Source organism: Miniopterus schreibersii (assembly GCF_964146895.1).
Source record: "Miniopterus schreibersii genome assembly, chromosome: 11".
Lineage (NCBI taxonomy): Eukaryota > Metazoa > Chordata > Mammalia > Chiroptera > Miniopteridae > Miniopterus > Miniopterus schreibersii.
The window spans coordinates 41,497,022-41,516,160 of record NC_138111.1 but is presented as its reverse complement, the minus strand read 5'-3'; the positions used below and the strand labels follow the sequence as shown (position 1 = coordinate 41,516,160).

At 41.3% G+C, this 19,139-nt stretch overlaps 1 protein-coding gene across 1 annotated transcript in view; it reads right to left on the bottom strand.

The window, feature by feature from the left end:
- The window catches only part of DOCK8 (dedicator of cytokinesis 8), a 182,978-nt gene that overhangs the window by 14,444 nt on the left and 149,395 nt on the right, over window positions 1-19,139 (bottom strand). The window contains exons 31-43 of the mRNA XM_081152481.1: window positions 18,891-19,073; window positions 18,391-18,520; window positions 17,357-17,444; window positions 15,223-15,319; window positions 13,815-13,949; window positions 12,826-12,978; window positions 11,594-11,752; window positions 10,893-10,993; window positions 9,931-10,123; window positions 5,267-5,410; window positions 3,635-3,766; window positions 2,829-2,963; window positions 1,085-1,174 (exon numbers count right to left, since the gene is read on the bottom strand). Coding sequence (XP_081008607.1) covers window positions 1,085-1,174; window positions 2,829-2,963; window positions 3,635-3,766; window positions 5,267-5,410; window positions 9,931-10,123; window positions 10,893-10,993; window positions 11,594-11,752; window positions 12,826-12,978; window positions 13,815-13,949; window positions 15,223-15,319; window positions 17,357-17,444; window positions 18,391-18,520; window positions 18,891-19,073 — 1,740 coding nt within the window. The remainder of the gene's footprint in view (window positions 1-1,084; window positions 1,175-2,828; window positions 2,964-3,634; window positions 3,767-5,266; window positions 5,411-9,930; window positions 10,124-10,892; window positions 10,994-11,593; window positions 11,753-12,825; window positions 12,979-13,814; window positions 13,950-15,222; window positions 15,320-17,356; window positions 17,445-18,390; window positions 18,521-18,890; window positions 19,074-19,139) is intronic.

The window sequence follows — 19,139 nt, the reverse complement described above, 5'->3', positions numbered from 1 at the left end:
ACCATGAAACTGTAATCGTCACTTTTCTGAGTTCTGTGTCATTCTGGTGAATTATCTAATCTGAGGGGTGAAGCGGGAATCTCCAAATTTGTAGCCCTATGGTCAGCAGTGCAGATTGCCCTGGGGGCCCCACTTGTGGCTGGGTCTGAAGTGAGAGCAGTCTTGGGGAGGACTGAGCCTGTAACTGGTGGCATGTGACGCTAACTCCCGTGGTGAGTGTCAGAAGTGTATTGCAGTCCACTTAGTTAGGGGTGGGACAGGGAACACCTCATGTGAGGAGTGAAGAAACTGAACCAAGCCCTTTGCACCATTCCCTAACAGCACATTCGCCTACACTTGCCTGGAAGGAATACCTGCAGCCTAAAAAAGGTGTCAGTGAGAAGGTTGCATCACTTTTTAAAAAAAATCCTTACTTGAGGATATGTTTATTGATTTTAGAGAGAGGAAGGGAGAGAAGAGAGAGGGAGGGAGAGAGAGAGACATCAATGTGAGAGAGAAACATTGATTGGTTGCCTCCCATATGTGCCCCGACTGGGGATTGAACCCACAACCTTTTGGTGTTCAGTACGATGCTCCAACCAACTGAGCCACCTGGCCAAGGTGGTTGCATCTTTTTAACACATTTTAAATTGAGAGTTAAAGTTTTTATAGAAAGGCAGTAAGGAACAGTGATTAAGAGTATGGTTTTGAGGATGACAGGCCCTGAGTCTGAGTACTGGCTTTGGCGCTTGAATGAACATGGAAAGCTGCTTAACCATTCCACACCTTAGTGTTCTTACCTGTATGAAAGGAGTAAGAACACCCACTTCAAAGGGCCCTTAGCGAATGAAATGATGTATGTAAAAGGCCTAATGCAATTCCAGGTACACAGTTGGTGTTCAATAAATAGTAGCTCTTATTATGCTTCCTACCTTTGAGTGTGGTTTCTTTGGGATCTAACCAAATAGTAGTTAAACCCTAGACAGAAAAATTTGGCTGCATTGGAGTGACTTGGAGAGCCCAACAGTGGAGGTCATTTTATGTTCTTGGGGTAGAACAAAGGGAATCAGAGCCTGACGGTTATTTTTTGCAAATTTCCCCATACCTTGTTAGGATCCAACTTGGTTTTGTCCACAGGAGCAGAGTCTTTGATCACTTCCACAAATTCGGCACCAAAACATTGACTATAAAATCCCTAGGCAAGAGAAACCAACAGATTAGAAAGGTTATTTTAATGTAATGCAACTCTTTGTCTCTCAGAAGTGGAATACAGTTAGAACAAGTGTAAGGGAGAATTTGCTCATTGATCACTGAAAGTCCCTCTGATCTAATGAGGCAAGTTCAGCCTTTCCTGAGACAAAAATAAAAATATAAGGAAGTCCAGTCCAGCCGGTGTGTCTTAATGGTTGTGTCGACCTATGAACCAGGAAGTCATGGTTGGATTCCTGGTCAGGGCACATGCCTGGGTTTTGGGCTCGATCCCCAGGGGATCATGCAGGAGGCAGCCAATCAATGACATTTCTCTCTTATCAATGTTTCTCTCTATCCCTCTTCCTTCCTCTCTCTAAAAATCAAAAACATATTTAAAAAATATATATATATAATGAAGTCCAGCACTGCAAACTGATACATGCTTTCCTACAGTATGTATACTTCACCTCTGATTCAACCAGCGTTATCATATTTCCTGAAGCAGCTCCAGGGGTACAGCACTATTTACTTCTTGCCTTTTGTACCCTAGGAACTTGGAGGTCACTAGGCTTTCCATAACATGACACAACACAGTGCACAAGAAGACAATATATACTTCTAGTCCTAAATTGGGGAAACATTAAGAAACCAAGTATCCTGGAATCATTGTTAGTCTTCTCATGAGCTCAATGACATTGGGTAAGTCACTCAACCACTCTAGGCCATGGCTTCTTTAAGTCAAGTAAGGATTAAAGTCACTTGTATGATTTGGCATGAATAGATAGTGTAAGAAGAAATTTGGGAACACAAGTGTTTTAGGTTTTACAGCCATAGTAGGACATAAATTCAAAGCAATAGCAAGAAAGCATAAGGAGTGAATCTCTGGGGTAATTGTTGTCAGCAGTTCAGGGGACCCCAGTTATTCACCTTGAGAGGGTTTTGTTTTGGGGGAACCCCTTGCCTTTCCTCCTAAGCTCTCAGGGCTTTGCCTGCTTCTTTTTTTCTCACTTTTCTTTATGCTGTTTCCCTTTTTCTTCAGCCTTTCCTCCAGGAACACGCTGCTCCTTTCTGCTACATTATGGATCATACGTAAACAGCAGGTTGAACTTGGGTCTGCCAGCCCGTGGGTTGGTATACTGACTCTTATCTCCTTAGATCAGCAGGAAGAGCTCGCTGTGACACACAGCCCATGGTGTGGCTACTGTGAGCATCTGTGTGTCAGAAGTGGGATGTGTTGTCTGGTGACACCAAAAAAGATGGCCACAGCATTTTTAAGGATAATTCAGTAATTTGGCCAGATTCCTTTAAAGTCAAGGTAATAGTCTTCAACCTGAAAAACTATTACTAAAATCTGGAAAGGGTTATAAGAAAGCACATGACTTTGATTGAATTTTGGATAGTCTTGAAAATAAATATTCACTCTATAAGTTTACAAGCTTTGACAAGTATACACAGAATCTTAGGAGAAAACTATCCAAATCTTGCTTTACCTCATGATCTCACCTAATACTGTCACATTATATATGCAATGTGGAAAAATTTATATATAGATCAAAGATGAATCCATGAATAGATGACCCTTTGTTGTTGTTTTTTCATAATGATGAATTCTAACTTTTTTTGATACAATGTCAAGCACACAGAGTCATTTTTCTTACCTCTAGTCTATGAGAGATCTCAGGAAGCTTGGTAATTGCAGGCTCTTTGTAAACAAATTCTTGCTCATCCAAATCCCCAAATTTTGATCCATAAAAACCGACTCGGAAGTAGGTTCCAAACATTCTCTTATGACCCTAATGAGCAAAATGAGAAAACCTCTCCTTAGTTATGTAATTCGTGAGGATCCATTGTATTGCAAAGGACAGGGGACTTTCATTGTTGTATTATAAAGCATTTTATCTTCTTTGGAAAATATAAACAGAAATCAATCCTTAAAAAATGATCATGATCATGGAATGAATTTTGGAAGTAATGACAAAAGAAATCCCATGAAAATTTTCTAGGAATTTTTTTAAGTGAGTTTAAAAGATTCTCACATTTCCTGCTTGTAAAGTAATTCAAGTGGCATTCTTTCATATTCTGAATTGCGGTCAGTCCTCTTGTTTATTCCCAGCCCTTTTCCATTTGATAGGTGAGAGCTACAGTAATGATGTGTTCAAGCTAAATCACTCCCTCCTCGCCCGGCCGGGCGTGGCTCAGCAGCCGAGCATCGACCTAGGACCCAGGAGATCGGGGTTTGATTCCCGGTCAGGGCACATGCCCGGGTTGTGGGCTCGATCCCCAGTGGGGGGCGTGCAGGAGGCAGCTGATCAATGACTCTCTCATCATTGATGTTTCTCTCTCCCTCTCTCTGAAATCAATAAAGATATATTTTAAAATAAAGAAATCACCCCCTCCTCCTCATCATCTGTGGGATGGGGACACCTGCTGCCAGGTAACAGTGTTGGCCAGGACCCCCAGCTACCTTGCTAATGATGTTGTCAAAGGCCTTCTGCAGCTTGTCGTGAGTGGAGGTCAGCTTCCGGAAGTCTCGGTGTGCTTCCAGGATGGGGATGACCAGCTTGTAGACCTCATTAACGGTCTCATACAATCCTCCCTTGGAGAGAGAGAAAAATCAAAGAGAATTTAATGCTGGGAAACTTGAGAACAACTAGAGTTCATTATGCCCTGAGAATGGGTCTATTACTGGCACCACAGTATCTTACAGAGCAGGAGTGACATCTGAGCATCTTTGGGATGGTTGTAGCTCTCAAACTGAACTAGACACATGCTAAATGGTTCTGTGTGATGATAAGCGGGGAAAAGGGTTTTCACAGAAAAAAACAACACAGGACAGGAGATCGGAAGTAGAGAATAAGAGCAATTTAGGAAGGCAGATGTAGCATATTTAACTATCACTGACCAGTTGTTCAATGCATGCCTGAAAGGAGTTAGTAGGATTCTAATAGTTTGTTTTCTTAAATTTCAGGAAAAATAAGAGTACACTGGACTTTTTCTGAATTTTGAAAAGGAAATCAGGGAAAAAGAAACAAGAAGATAGTTAAAACAATAATTAAAATACATAGAGGTTGTAGGTTGGAAACTTGGAATTGAAAACTAGAAAATAAGAAATATATAAGGATGAAATAAAAATTGGGTCATTTAGATATAGTGAGGTATTAAATATTCACTTGGCTTAAAATTTGAAGGAGGAGGGAGATTGTTATGATGAAAATGTACAAGAGACTTTCTCCCCTGCGCTGAATCTCAATGACTTAATCTGGCGATTTTTAACCGGTGTGCCGCAGAATTTTTAAAACATGCAATACCTGGCTATTTCGTTAGGGGCACTGACCTCTTTTCCCTTAGACTGTTAAATTTAAAAAATGACAACAGCCAACACAACAATAGCCATCTGGTGTGAAGGAATCAAAATTACATTTTTTTGTCAGATCGGTAAAAAATACACTTTTTGGTGTGCCGCAGAATTGTAGTAATTAGTTTATGTGTGCCATGAGATGAAAAAGATTGAAAGTCGCTGACTTAATCTATATATATTTTCTCTTATTATAAGTGTTTAGACCCAGATTAGGTTAACGAGGGGAGTCTCAGAGGTTTCTGCTTCCACATTTCTGCAAGCTGGACCTGGTCTGTGACGATCCTGAGGATGACTCAGTTGTTAGGAAGGAAGACATTGCTTATCTATTCCTTCCCTCTCCTCCTAGTGGCTCCACCCTAACATTTCCCTCTGTGAGAGGGAAGATGAGGCAGTGAGAACAAGCCTCATCATTTATTGTGTAACCCTGGGCAAGCCATCTCACCTCTCCGTGGCTTTGCTTCCACCCCTATGAATAGGAAATAATGCTGTGAACCTGCTGCCCAGCCAATGAGCATGCAGTGAAATACCGACTGTTGCAGTGGTGAAAGGCTTTCTCACCTCCCTCGAGAGCTGGTGCAATTTTCATCCATCAAAATCCTCCTGGCGATCCCCTGCCTGCACACCCCTGCGTGTGTCATCATGAAGTGAGACCATCTTGGCTATTAAGGCCTTGTTCACAGCAGCAGGAGTTCAGCCCTGCGCGGAGGCCAGGCTCCGGGACCCGCTGTGTGCACTCACCGTGCTGAACAGCTCGGCCGCCTGCTCCAGGAGGCCCACCAGGCCGCTCTCAGTGAAGTACCGGCCAGAGCACACGCCATCCTCATCGGGAGACAGGGTGTCTTCAGAGACTGCAGATTCCTCCAGTACATTGGAAGAGATATTCTGAAAGAGATCACAGTTTAAGGTTGGAGAACAGGGTAACCGGACTAACAAAAGGCACCATAGGGACCCGAAAGGTAGGAATGACAGCCACACTCAGAGACCTGCAGCAAGCCTGTGATGGCCCAGGCCTGTAATTCCACTGGGAAGAGGCTCTGGCGACTATTCATTCTGAAAGGACATATGAGCAACTGGTCTTCAAAACTCACAATTTTTTTTTTTTTTAATAACTATTAGGAGATATATAAAGGATATTTACCTCGATGTAACAACACTTGAGTTACTTTAGGAAATGACATTAAGGGACATCCAGCTGGGGTCAAGGTTTTTAAAAGGTAAAGGCCAAATAACAGTTGACTAGACTCTTCCTTTCATCAGCTAGTGAATCTCTTACTTTTTGGGGTGCTTTTCTGAAGAAGTTTGCTACTACTGACTTGACTTTTAGGTGAATAGCCATAATATTATACGACGAGAGCAAATTAGAATGTCTTCTCTATGGAAAATTTTATGGTAAGGTAGTAGTTACTATCTTCTTCCCCCAAATATTTTTTAACTTTCTACTTACCTTTCCTTTACATAAACTGTAGAGTTTAAAGTCACTAGCAGAGAATGCAATGACCAAGGCCAGGATAGGGTGAACCACTGAGAAACCCAGGGCAGCACTGACTCTCGGGACTGTGGAAGTGCTGACCGTGAAGTGCTTGACCCTGAGAATGCTTCGTTAATTCTGTGCCTATGTGCCTCACTTGCCTTACCCCGGCTCTGGCTCTGGCAGTGACTCTAATGCTCTTGGCAGGCCAAGAGTCATTTTCTTTAACCTGTCTCACAACTGTGGAAGAAATGCATATAAGGCATAGAAAAAATGGAAAACCTTTCTGGCTTAAGGAATTGCACACAGCACACATGCCGCTCTTTCCTGCACTCATGGCAGGCATAACTAATCAGTTATCGCACTCTTTCCCTTGAAGCTTAGATACAGTCTCAAAAGTCTTCTCAGCATAGTACTCTAGTCAGCCACTATCAATGAACCAGAGTTGGCTTTTGAAGTAAAATTTGTCTGCCTCCTGGCTTGGCTAGCAGGATTAAATGAATCAACATTAGCAATCTAGGAAAAGAGAACTGTTACAGTCCTTTATCTTCACATCCAATATTATAATATAGTTTTAGCAATATAGGAGGCTTTTAGAATCTTTCATGGTCAGTCTTTCTTCCAAACCTGCTCTTTCTATTATGATATTTCTGAATTAGAGATAACAGAAGGTCTAAAAGATTCATTTGAAAGAATCTAATAACCCAGAAAACAAATACCATTGGAGTTGCATGCAGTTTTCTACATTCAGAGGAACAGATTTGAAGCCATGCAGCTTTATTAGCTGTAGTCATAGGAAAAAGATTCTGGGCAGACTTTTCTGGCTTCAGAATTAGGAGGTAAAAGTAACAGCAGTATCTGAGAATGTATCCATATCTACATTTGTGGAGTAAGTATTGTACTCTGGGGCATAGCATTTCAATGATCTCAATTCTGTGGAATTCAGTGGCCTCAAAGTTAGTTCCCTTTCACAGATTTATTTATCTCCAGTTTACAATTCTTTTCCAAAAATTCAATTTAGTGGAGCAGAACAAGGTTGAAAACTAAAGCACAAAGTATTTAAGAACTCAACATTGAACATCTGTTGTCAATGCTGCCAGAATTCCTTCTTCCTTCATTCTTCTGTACAGTAAAGCCTCCTGGAGAACCATCCATAACTCCAGGTGTGGACCTCAACTCTGGCCCACTCAATTCCATTTCTCATTCCATTTCTCTGGCCATTGTGATTGGTTCAGGCATGCACACATGACCCCATCAGAACCAGTAAGGTGCACCAAGACTTTTCCAGCAACTGCTAGAAATGAGGCACCTGTTTACTCTCCTGGACTTGAACCTGGGAAGACGTAAGCCTAAATATTTCTCAATGAGTGTGGGAAGCCTGTGAAGACTGGAGCCAACATAACAGAAAGCAGAGACAGGAAATGGTGTTGACACTGAGGGCTGATGACATTGTTTGGGTTCTTAGGTCCAGTTTGGCAGGTGGTACTCCAGGTTCACCTCCCTCATGCAAGCTGATAAATTCCATTTTTACCTTCAGTCACTCTGGGTTAGGTGTTCAGTTCCTTGCAAGCATACATTTCCAAATGGATTTTGTATGTCTCATTTGAGAGAGAAGAGAATTGGCTCATAAGCATCAACATACTTTGGCTTCTCTTCTATAGCTGAGAACACCGAACTCACCATGTTCTGTGTATCATAAAGACCTCACACTTCACAGTTCCTCCTGCCTTCCCCTTCCCCTTCCTTGTCCTTCTGAGCTTTCCTTGACCTCCAGGCTGGGTCACATTATAAACACTCACAGCATCTTTATTATAGCATTTACCACAATTATAATTGAACAAGGAGTGAAATAGTTATATGATATCACTTTCCCTGGCTAGAATGTAAAATTCATGGGGACAGAACAGGTGCTTAGTAAGTATCATCTAAAAGAATGAATGAATGGTAAAGAATATGAGGAAACAGAGCTATATGCACCCTTCAATGTAGGGACAATGTAGGGTTTTCCGTTGGTTCTAGAATAACTATGTTATCTCACCTTGGCATGACTCGTTATAAGCAAATCAATGAATTCTAGGTGAAATTAAAATTGTAAGGCTTACTAATTATTAAAGTGATAAATATAAAGTAAAATAGAATAACTGGGAAAAAGCATAAAAGAATAGTAACAGTTCAGTCAATGAAACAAGAAAAGAGGACAATACAATTCAAAACTAAATGATAAACCTAGAGATTTTCTGGGAATTAAAAAACTAGCACTTATAATATTTACCCTTGATAATAACAAACAGCCAAAATAAATTTGATGAAAGAAGCATATATATCTAAAATGATTTTTGTAACTTTCTTTACTTTTCTGTGATTCAAAAACCAATGTATATTTTTATGCTTTTTGGATAAGAGTTTAATGTTTGGCTTTTATAACAAATATTTCTGAATTGAGAATAGAATTTGCCGAGAATGAAAAGACAGAATATATCTGTTATTCTATTGAAGACCATAAGAAAAGAGGAGTTAATAATATGAGGCAAGCCAGCCGGGAGTGGCTCAGTGGCTGAGCATCGACCTAGGATCCAGGAGATCGGGGTTCGATTCCCGGTCAGGGCACATGCCCGGGTTGCGGGCTAGGCAGCCGATCAATGACTCTCCCATCATTGATGTTTCTATCTCTTTCTCTCCCCCTCCTTTCCTCTCTCTGAAATCAATAAAGATATGTTAAAAAATTAATAATAATATGAGGCAATACTCAGCTTGGCAGGTGAACAGTATTCTAGGAAATAGAAGATCCTGGCTCCGCCAGCAACAGACTCAGTGACTTACTTGCTAAGCCTGTGAAAGCTATTCTCAATGGCCCTCTCTTTCTGGTTCACACTGCCTCACAAAACTGCACTGAAGAACAATAAAGAGAACTAAGCCTTTTCTAAAACCAGTCATGTAAATTCAAGCAAGAGTAATACAAACACTTGTAAATGACTTGGTGAGTCTGGCCTGAGCTTACTATACTACTATATTGTACTTAGTATATTGTTCGTGGTTTTAGAGTTGGTCATTTTTACAGATTATGTCTCTTGAAAAAATCACTCATGATACTTTTGTTCCCTCTAAATACTGTGTTAAACTATTTAGCAAAAACAGTCCCAGTGGCTACCTCGCCTCCTAGCCTGAACCAATTTCCAGGCCTGGCAGACAATTTCCCTTTTCTAACTATGGGTAATATTCTGCCTATCATAAGAAAGCATTAATTCAGCCCCTTTTCCCCCTTCCCACAGCAATTTGGTCGGTCCTTGATTTTTGAATTAGGGAGTGGAATACTACAGCGTTGGGGAGAGTAATCCAAGGAATGGGTCATGAGGGAAATAATTTCTCCAATGTTTGGAAAATACTCTCACAATTATCAGTATTCTGTGCCAACTATGAGTCTTTGAGAAAGGGTTTAAATAACCTCAGAAGAATTGCTGTTTCTTTATCTGTGAAGTGGGAGTAACAATACCTTCCTTATCTGCCTGCTTCATTGGTTGGTGGGGACGTCAAATGACATGGGGATGTGAAAGTGTTTGGGAATGTCTACAGTGCCTCTCGCCTCTCTGCTTATTGTAATCAATAATTTAAAAAAACCCAAACAAACCAAGATGGCACAGCAATGAGAAGAGGGAAATATAATACACTAAAGCAGGTTTTTCAACCTTGGCACTATGTATATTTGGGGCCAGATAATTCTTTGTGGTGGGAGCTGTCTTAAGCATTGTAGAATGTTTAGCAGCATCCCTGGCTTATACCTACTAGATGTAAGTAACACCCACCCTCTCAGCCCCAGTGAGAACATCCAAAAATGTCTCCAGGCATTGTCAAGTGCCCTCTGGCCTGGGTGAAGCAGGGCAAAATTGCCCCCAGTTGAGAACCACTGCTCTGAAGGAAGAGCTGAGCTTGCCCCCACCTGAAAGCTGACGCTGCCCACGGGCAGGTAGCTGTGGTCCTCCAGCATGCTCAGGTACTCCGCCACTAAGGCGGCCGCGTGCACCAGGCACATGGCGGCCTCCGTGTAGCACTTCTTCTTGGTGTGTTTCTCTGCCATGTTCTGGAGCCAGGTCAGCCGCAGATCGGGAGATGTCTGGTAACTCTTGGCAATTCTGAGGACAAAGTGAGAAGGTTTCAAGGACAACTGGTTAATGACACTGTGTTTCTATTGTGTATGGCCACTTTTTTTCCTAAGAATTTTTTCCCTAGGAGTTTTGCCTACACATTCAGAATATAAGAGAAAACACCAACATTTATCATTTCAGCTTTTTCCATCCCATGTCTAAGGTGTTCTGGACCCTAAAAAATAGCATTTAATTAAAGCTTTATGGGGAAAAAAATCTGATACAATGGTATCTATTTTAATGAGTCTCTAATAGTTTTACTTTCCCTTCCTTTCTCTCAAAATAATGGGAGACAAAAGTTCTACCACTCTTATTTCATCATATCAGAACAATTTTACCTCTGTAAGTAGTTTCTCCTGAAGAAGGGCTGTAAGGGCAAAATTTTAAACTACAGAGTAAAATACGATTTTTAAATAAAACTGTACACGTATGCATGAATATAACAGTAAAAAAATCCACACAGGAAATAATTCATATAATAGTTGATAGTTCTTTTCTCTTACTTACTCTGTGGCAAGTAGAAGACAGTGTTATAAAATAGGTATCTTACTTTAAATTAGGGAGATCTTTCTGATAGCTTGTACATGAATCAACTGACTCTGAATGACTAATTTCTACCAATTTCCATATACAGTTTTGGATGTCATCCAGAACAGTGTGCCCACATGGCCTGTGATAATAACATTAGAAAGAACTCCACAGTGACAAACCCGAGACCCTCAAGTGACACCCTTTTGATTTCATCAGAGAAGTTTACCTGTACATGAGATCCATAAGCATCTCAGGATCTTCCTGAAATTCCCTCATTTTCACCGTGTCATATAAGATGCTATTCAGATTGGAGAGAAGTTCCTCTACCTGCAAAAAAGTGTACAACCCCCAAGTAATCTTGGCTTTGTAGTCCATAGTAATGAGTTAGGATTGCACTGAAAGGGCAAGGGGGCAGCTAGGAGCAGGCTTCTCTCAGAGAGTAGAGATTGTGAGTGGAAGGGAGCCTAGACTGGATCCTCTGTGGCCTTCACCTTTGCAGGTCCTGGTGCTTCTGAAGCCCAGATGTGACTTGGCCTTTAGGATCCAGGAATTGGCCTTCAATCCTTAATACTATTTTCCTTCTAGGTTACATTAAAAAAAAATTTTTTTTTTTGGAACTAGTTTCAGTTATTTGCAATCTGAAAATCCCTAAAGTGTAATCTGGAACATGAGAGCTCTTTATAACAAGTAGGAGGCAGCTCAGGACATCAACTTAGGTACCACATAATATATAAAAATAAGTAAAAAACATGTTATATACATTATTATACAACATTTTTTATATATAAATATATAAGATATAACTATATATTTTATATATAATTATATTGTGGTATATATGTATATGTATACACACATATATATGAATTTATTACTATTGGCTGATCTCCAACCCATGCCTGAGACAAGGTGTGCTCTTCAGCCTACCTGGGTGGGGAAAGGAGTGGCCTGCATGCCTTTGTCTTCTTCTGCATAGGCTAAAATGGTCCTCAAGGATTTTCTCAGGTGCTCCTCATTAAAGTCTTGTGCTTTACCCGCCAAAGATGCCAGAGACATGGTTACTTGCATCTTTACTCTTGCAAAGTTCTGCATCAGTAAAAAGAAAAGATGGAACAGTAAGAGGCACTCAGCTAGTAGCTAATTGAAGGCAGTAGAGCCAGACACCAATAATTCTCTGATGTTTTTTCTATGCAGTTTCAATCATCTCCTTTTCGCTTGCTGAAATGAGAAGTGTACTCTGCACAAGATTCATATTGTTGTTTAAATGGTTTAAAAGGATAGGTCTCTGACATAAATCTGTCAGCTCCCTTTAAATTTTCATTGAGGTCTGGGCAGCCTCCATGCTGCCAGACTGGAGAGTTCCTACAAAGTTGGGTCACAGGATGTCTCCTTTTGTGCCAAGATTCTTCTTCCTGCAACTTTTTAAACTGCAAAAAAGAACAGGATCTCCATGGCAGGGTTTCTGAGATTCTGGACTCTGGATAGGCAGTGACTTTCTGTTGCTACTTTCCTTCCAGGCCCATGGAAAAATATATCTATTCTAAGGGCCCCTGAAGAATGCTCTAAAGGCTTTTAAATAGTTATGCCTAATACATTCTGATGACTCTGCCTTTCTTCCATGGGTCAATTTATCTTTCAATATCACTTGAGCATGCTCATTAACATGACCACAGATGTAAATTCCAAAAGAACATACCAATATCTCGGCCAGCTGAAGCAAAAGTTGACCCTTTTGCAATAAAACAGCTCCAAAGGCTGCTAAGCTTCGATGAAAACTAAGGTGCAGATGATAATGATCATTTCGAATTCTCTTCCACAGGTCATTATGGAACCAGCCAACCAGAATTTATAAATTGGACAAACTCTTCGGAATTCTTAACCTGCCTGTTGTATCTTTCCCCACAGATGACAGCTTTTAATCTATATCTATTCATTCATTTTTTTAATTAAAACATGCATGTGGAAACCATTGCATTCATCAGTCTTGATGTTCACTTTTGGATGCAAAGTTAAACAAAGGCTGCTATCCCTCTGCATACTCAGTTCTTTTCTCCACACAGGAAGAGGTAAATTGCAAGCCTGCAAAGTTTTCCTCAACCAGTGCTTTGCATTGACTTTCTCTATTGATTCTGGGTCACCCAGCTTGTCTGAGCTCTTACACTGGTGGCTCCAAAACTGAATCTCATGAGGAGGTAGAGGGTGGCACAGGCTTGGCTCCGGGTGATGTCCATGCTGCTGCTGCAATGGTGCAGCACACGCTGACACAGGTCCGCACACTGCTCCACCTCCTCCTCAAACAGCAAGTCGCCGAACTAGGAGAGAAACAAGGGACCATTAGGCATCACTTGGCACTTTCATATGCTTGTTGAAATATGCAAATATCTGCTTCGACAAGCAAAAAGCCCAGAAGAGTTAATAAAGATAATGAGCTACTTGACTCAGAAGATGAATTGAAGGGTGGAGTTAAGATTTAATTATGAACTGCACAACGAGGAATAGGGCTGCATAATTAATTGCATCGTTAGCCAGACTGCATTCACTGGCAAAGTCACAACTCTGAAGGGATTGTCCTGATTTACTGGGTTCCTAAAAATTACTGGTAACTAAGGAAGAGAAAATGATCCTGTTGGGGGAGAGCAGAATTCCACATTCTAAATGGAAAAGATCCCATGTAGAAGGCACCAACTGAGATTCACAATAAAGGGGGAGAACACAAAGTGCCTCAGACCATTTTACTTAAGGAATATCTATAGTCTTCAGGTTATGAGAAAGAGAAATTTATTTCTAAACTTTCTGTCATTTTATGACATGACATTTTGCAAGACTTACTAATCTTCAGTCTCACTCAGGTGCACTATTAAAGAAAAAGGGTGAAAGGCAAAGTTGCTCAACGGACTTTTGCTCTGATGTCTACAGTGAGCGGCCATTCCAAATTTCTATAGTTCAGCCCACATTTCAAGTGTGAGAGCCCCTGTTTTTCCTCTCCATGGTGCATCTGCTTTCTTCCTAGGGAGACTTAAGACCTTTACCGCAGTGTCACTTAACACAGGTCTCTGTGGGTTTTGGTGCACCTGAAGGGAGAAGTAGGAAGCTAGATGAGAATTTTAACTTTTAATTAAGAGTAAGAAAATAAGCATTCCGTGTTTACCTTGGCAATGAGAGCACGGAGTGTTGCAAAGCAGTGAGTCAGGTAGGTGGTGCTCTGATCACAGCTCAGAGAATTCACCAGGACCCGTAGAACACCTCCCAGCAGGCTGTCTTTACAGTCCAGAGCCGAGCTTGCCTGGGAGACAGAAGAACAGCATCACTGAATCCCTGCGCTGTGCCAGTGAACTGAGGGTGATGGCACAAGTAGACACTTCTGACAATCAGCACAGGGATGCTCAAGTTCCATTCCTCTTGACCCTAGAGCTTAAGGGTTTGGTAAAGCACCACAGGCATCATCCATTACCAGGGGAGTTGAACACCTATTTCCACATGACTGCCCCCAAACTCCCAATTGACTTGGGATTTACGCCTAATTCTGGGCTGTTAAACTAAATTATAAGGCACGCCTCCCCGGGCCATAGCTTTCAGAATGTTCTTTCTTTGTATACAAGGTACAGCTGTCCTTTAAGCTTCAAAACACAGTAAGAGCTGAAGGAGCTTATTTATCAACTACAGTAAGATTAAAACCACCAGAGATAATGACAAGTTTCAGCTTTCTTTGAAAATTGCAAATACATTTTGAGGACTGGTGTTCAGTATATAGCACTCAAAGCTGTGTTATATAAAGGTATGATCAATGTGATGCCAAGCATTTTAGTTATCAAAGGTACCACACACATACTTTTTGTCTTTATTTTTGTAGAATGAGTACCTTGATTTTAGACAACTTAAAAGTTGGATACCTAAAGTGCCACTGTGTTTCAACAAGTTTTCTTTTTCTAGGCCCCCCAAAGCAATACGGGTTCTACTCTAATGATTTCTCATTGGAAACATGTAAGGACTCATATTTCAGGTTAACTAAAAACCCACTGTCATGGTAATTTTGGGAAACATTCATTTAGAAGTTAATTCGATGAATTGCATTACTGTTCACAGTGATGCTACATTGGCACAAATAAATTATTTTCCTTCAGTAATTTGTGTCCAAAATAGACATACTCTTTTCTACAGCTAATCCAGTCTAATCTCAGCTCCCCTACCAGACACCAACCATAGTTCAACTGGAGCTGACACACCAAAAAAAACACCCCTAGCTACTAGATACCGAACGACAAGCCTACCATTCATATTATAAACTTGATCCACTCAGGTAGATTTAACTGCCAGGGTCATCTTAGAAAGCATCTCACTCATCCAAGTGAACAAAACGTCTGTTCAAAGAAGCCTGAAGAATGTTCATTATCTCTGGGGTTTGTAAGTCGAACACTATTGTAAACTGGCTAACTTCATTTTTTTAAAAGGCATTTAGGAATCATGTTTATTTCTCTTACAAGTTCCTGCAAAGAATTCTCTATTGAATTTCAGTAAACATATTCGTGCTGAATAGATCGGGTGTTTGTTGTCCTTACCTGGATAATGTTTTCTTGCATGTCCAGGATGATTAAATTTGCTTCTGTAGCTAGATTGCCACTGATCAAGGCTTCTTGATCTAACTCTGCCTTTGTTCTAAGAAATAAAAAAGAGGTCAAAGTAAAGCACATGTCAAACCTGGCCCTATCTCGATGATAGCCACCTGTGCAACAAAGGCAGGAAGACATCTTCCGAATAGCCAGTGTTGGAGGGAATACAAAGCGGCAGGCTGTGGGTGACTAAGGAGTGTGGGGTGCTTTTTGTGATTAGCGTCTGGTTAAAAAGATTTTCCAGTAGAGTTTTGGGGCCATCATCAATCCCACTATTTTAAATAACGATGCCATTACAGAAATAACAAGATGGGTAGAAAGGCAATCACTGGTTGCTACTAGCCAATCAGACTGCTGCATAAAGCCTCGGGCCATTCCTGCATTTCAAGCCTAGGAACTATCTTCAGATCTGAGCCAAGGGCAGCCCCTGGAACAAACTGGAGGCAGTGAGACTGGGTGTGATGTGAATTAGGCAACGATGCTGCTGGATTAGGAAAGGGCGATGCTTCAGAACTGGGTCAGGATGGAGGCAGTCTCTCGACTTCCCAGAGACTGCCTTGGGGTTGCATAGCCAAGTGCAGGCCTTTTATACTTTCCCAGTGGGAAGCAGGATTGCATTCCTGTGGGGTCGCTATCTAACATCCTACTGGATGTTCATTACTGGTTAATGGCCACCAGGGAGTGGGACATTGCCTGGTGCTCCTTCTCTACTAGGTTCCGTTTTGAGGACTCAGCGATTTATGCACTAGGTCACTCATTCTCATAAAATCCAAGTGAAGTTACAAAGGGCTATTTTTGTATCATCTAAATTTAGTTGTCAAGCCCAGCTGGGCGTGGCTCAGCGGTTGAGCATCGACCTAGTATCTAGGAGACCACAGTTCGATCCCCAGTTGGGCACGTGCAGGAGGCAGTCGATCAATGACGACTCTCTCATCATTGATGTTTCTCTCTCTCTCTCTCTTCTTCTCCCTTCCTCTCTTTGAAATCAATAAAGATATATTTAAAAAAATAATAATAAATAAAAATAAATAAATAAATTTAGTTGTCAGGGAAGGGAAGTGTAAAGAATGGACTTTCCCAAGATGTCTCCAGGGCCAAAATGTTAGTTCAGGGGTTGGGGTGCCATGATGTGATGACATGGGGATACCCTTCCTATGCTGTGTCAAGGGTGTTTTGAGGGGTGCCTTGAACTGTGCAATGTTTTGCTCAGTGAACCTTGGGATTCATTAGACTACCTTGTGCTAAGAGGAATAGCAGACATGTGCTATATATTCAACATATTTAGTTTTATGCCCTCATATACCCAGATTATTACATATATATCATATATTGCAATCCAAGCAACATTTTTCTTCTTTCATTTCTTTATAATTTTTTTCTGATAATATACATCATAATACATCCATTGTAGGAAATACAGCAAAACATAAAGAAGAAAACCTCAATTACTTAAAAAATAAAACCACCCAAAGGAAACCACTGTTAATATTTTGGAAAAGTTCCTTCCAGTATTTAAAAAAATGTATTTATTATATATAAAGATTTAATATTCTACTCTAAAATCAAGTGTCTATCCTGCTTTTGTTTACTTAACCATATTATAAGCATTTCCCATGTCATTAAAATAATTTCAAAGCATTTTAATGCCAACCTAATATTTCCCTACATATTTGCCTATTCTTGAGCATTTAGAATGTTTCCAACTTTTAAAAATAACTTTAAGTAATGCTGATATAAATATCCCTGAATAGATATTTTTGTGCACATTTCTGGAGAGGAAATATAAATTGAAATTATGTGGTCTTGGGTACCCTGTGCTGCCCCCATCAGCAGCTAAGTTAAGCTATCTGCGATTGCTAAATATTTGGTTTCTTTAAATATTTATCAATGTGATACATGTTTAAGAGCTGGAAGTCATAACTCCTTATACCTTTGATTACACCACGCCCCTGGAAGAACTGAATTTACACAGATCATGATGATTAATTTTCTTGCCCTTGGAAGGATGGTGTAATACAAGTAGCCTGGGAAAAGTAGTTTGGAACTTTAGGTAAAAGTAGCACAAAGTTGCTGAGCGACTCACTTATCTAGCTTCTCATTAGCTTGCCGCCAATGTGTCTGCTCCTTCTTCCATCTCAGGTTTTCACTTAGGGATGGAACTCGGTCATTCCCTAGGAGTTAAGCAATGCACGAGAGGAATGTGATTAGCACGAAACTCTCCAAGATAACCAGAAATTCTGCAGCAAGTTCAAGCACCGCTTCTCCATCAGAGTCCGTCCTGGATGCTGGAAGGAGACAGCGCCCAGGTCCATCTCCGGGCTGGCTTGCTCCTTAACTGATAAACTAGAGCTTTAGAAGAACCGCTGCCTTTGTGGTGTCGGTGAGCATGTTTCTCAGGAACACAGGGTTCCGGTGAAACTCTGGAGAGTCTCTCCGAGTTATTGAACAGGACAGGGTGGGTATCAAATGAAGATGCCCCACCACCCGTGAAAACACCGGGCTCCCTTCAAGTTGCCAACCATTGCACCCCATGGCATCGGATGAGCTATGCCTCTGTTTTACTTTGAACACAGTAAATAAGGCTGAGGGTATCTGAGCACTTCACTCTATTCTACACCGATGAGCTCAGCCTCCTTGAGATCATTCCTGGTATAGTGGGGTCTCTGGAGGGCTGGAATGCACTGAGACCATTGGATGGGTCTGTTCCATTCTAACAGTTCCTGAGTGACTTGGGGAGATGACCTTGGAACCAGAGCTATCCAGTGTATTGACCATGCTCCGTGTAGACAAGTCAAACATTAGCCTCGAGAGAGACACTGTTTGTCTCATTCTATGACTCATATTCTTGAATGTGATCTTTTACCACCAACAAGTTTTAAACAGAAGATGCCATTTGGGGACATTTCTGGGGTTCCTGTGATCTCAGGAAAACAGCTTTCCTTATAGACACAGGGCTGACATTATACACATCATGCACAGAATCCCAAAACCTGCTTGTCTCTATTACCATAGCATCTTAAGAAAGGGATGGTGTCTACTCATGTTGGGAGGGCATTCCTTCCCACAAAGGGTGCCAAACTCTCAGACAGAAAGCAGAGCAGGGCAGATCCAACACACCTGTGACCCGGCGCCGCATCATCTCCCCTCTGGCCCCTTCTCCACGGAGCAAAGCCTCTTCCAGCCTGGCCTTGACATCCCTCGACTTCTGCAGGACTTGGGTACTGACTTTGTCAGAACTTGGCTTTCCCTGGACAAGGCAGAGGCAGAATGATGTTTAGTTTGGTGAGATCTCTGTCCATGGAGAGAATCCTTAGAACACTCCAAGGTAACATTGGTCAGTTTGGACATGTACTACACAGAAACACTGCTCTGGGGGATCCCATGGCTAAAATCCTGTTAACCAGAATGGGATTCTCTCTGCAGAAGACAGGGATACTTTTTCCCTGTGGAATTATCATATTTAGATAGGTTATAGATATGCAAATAGGCTATAGATTTTAATACAGAAACAGGAAAATTACTGATGTCTCCATTGCCCAAACAAAGGGGAACAATGACAAGACAAGATGGAACTTGAGAGATGAGAGTTGGTCTAAACTGAGCCACCCCACACCTACCTTGTACTCAAAACACGAGACACAGATGAAAAGGAGATCTAAAATCCTGTTGAGCTGCATCGATGGCAGGTCAGCAATCCACCTCCTAATGAGGCTCTGGTCTGCATTTTTCATGATCCAGAGGAAGCAGATCATGAGGTTTCGTGTCGTTTCGGCATTTAGCATGTTGTACTGCTTGTAGGGCTGCAAGCGGTCAGATGGGGAGACAAATGCAGAGGAAGAAGTTGAGCAGCAGAAACATTGAAAGTT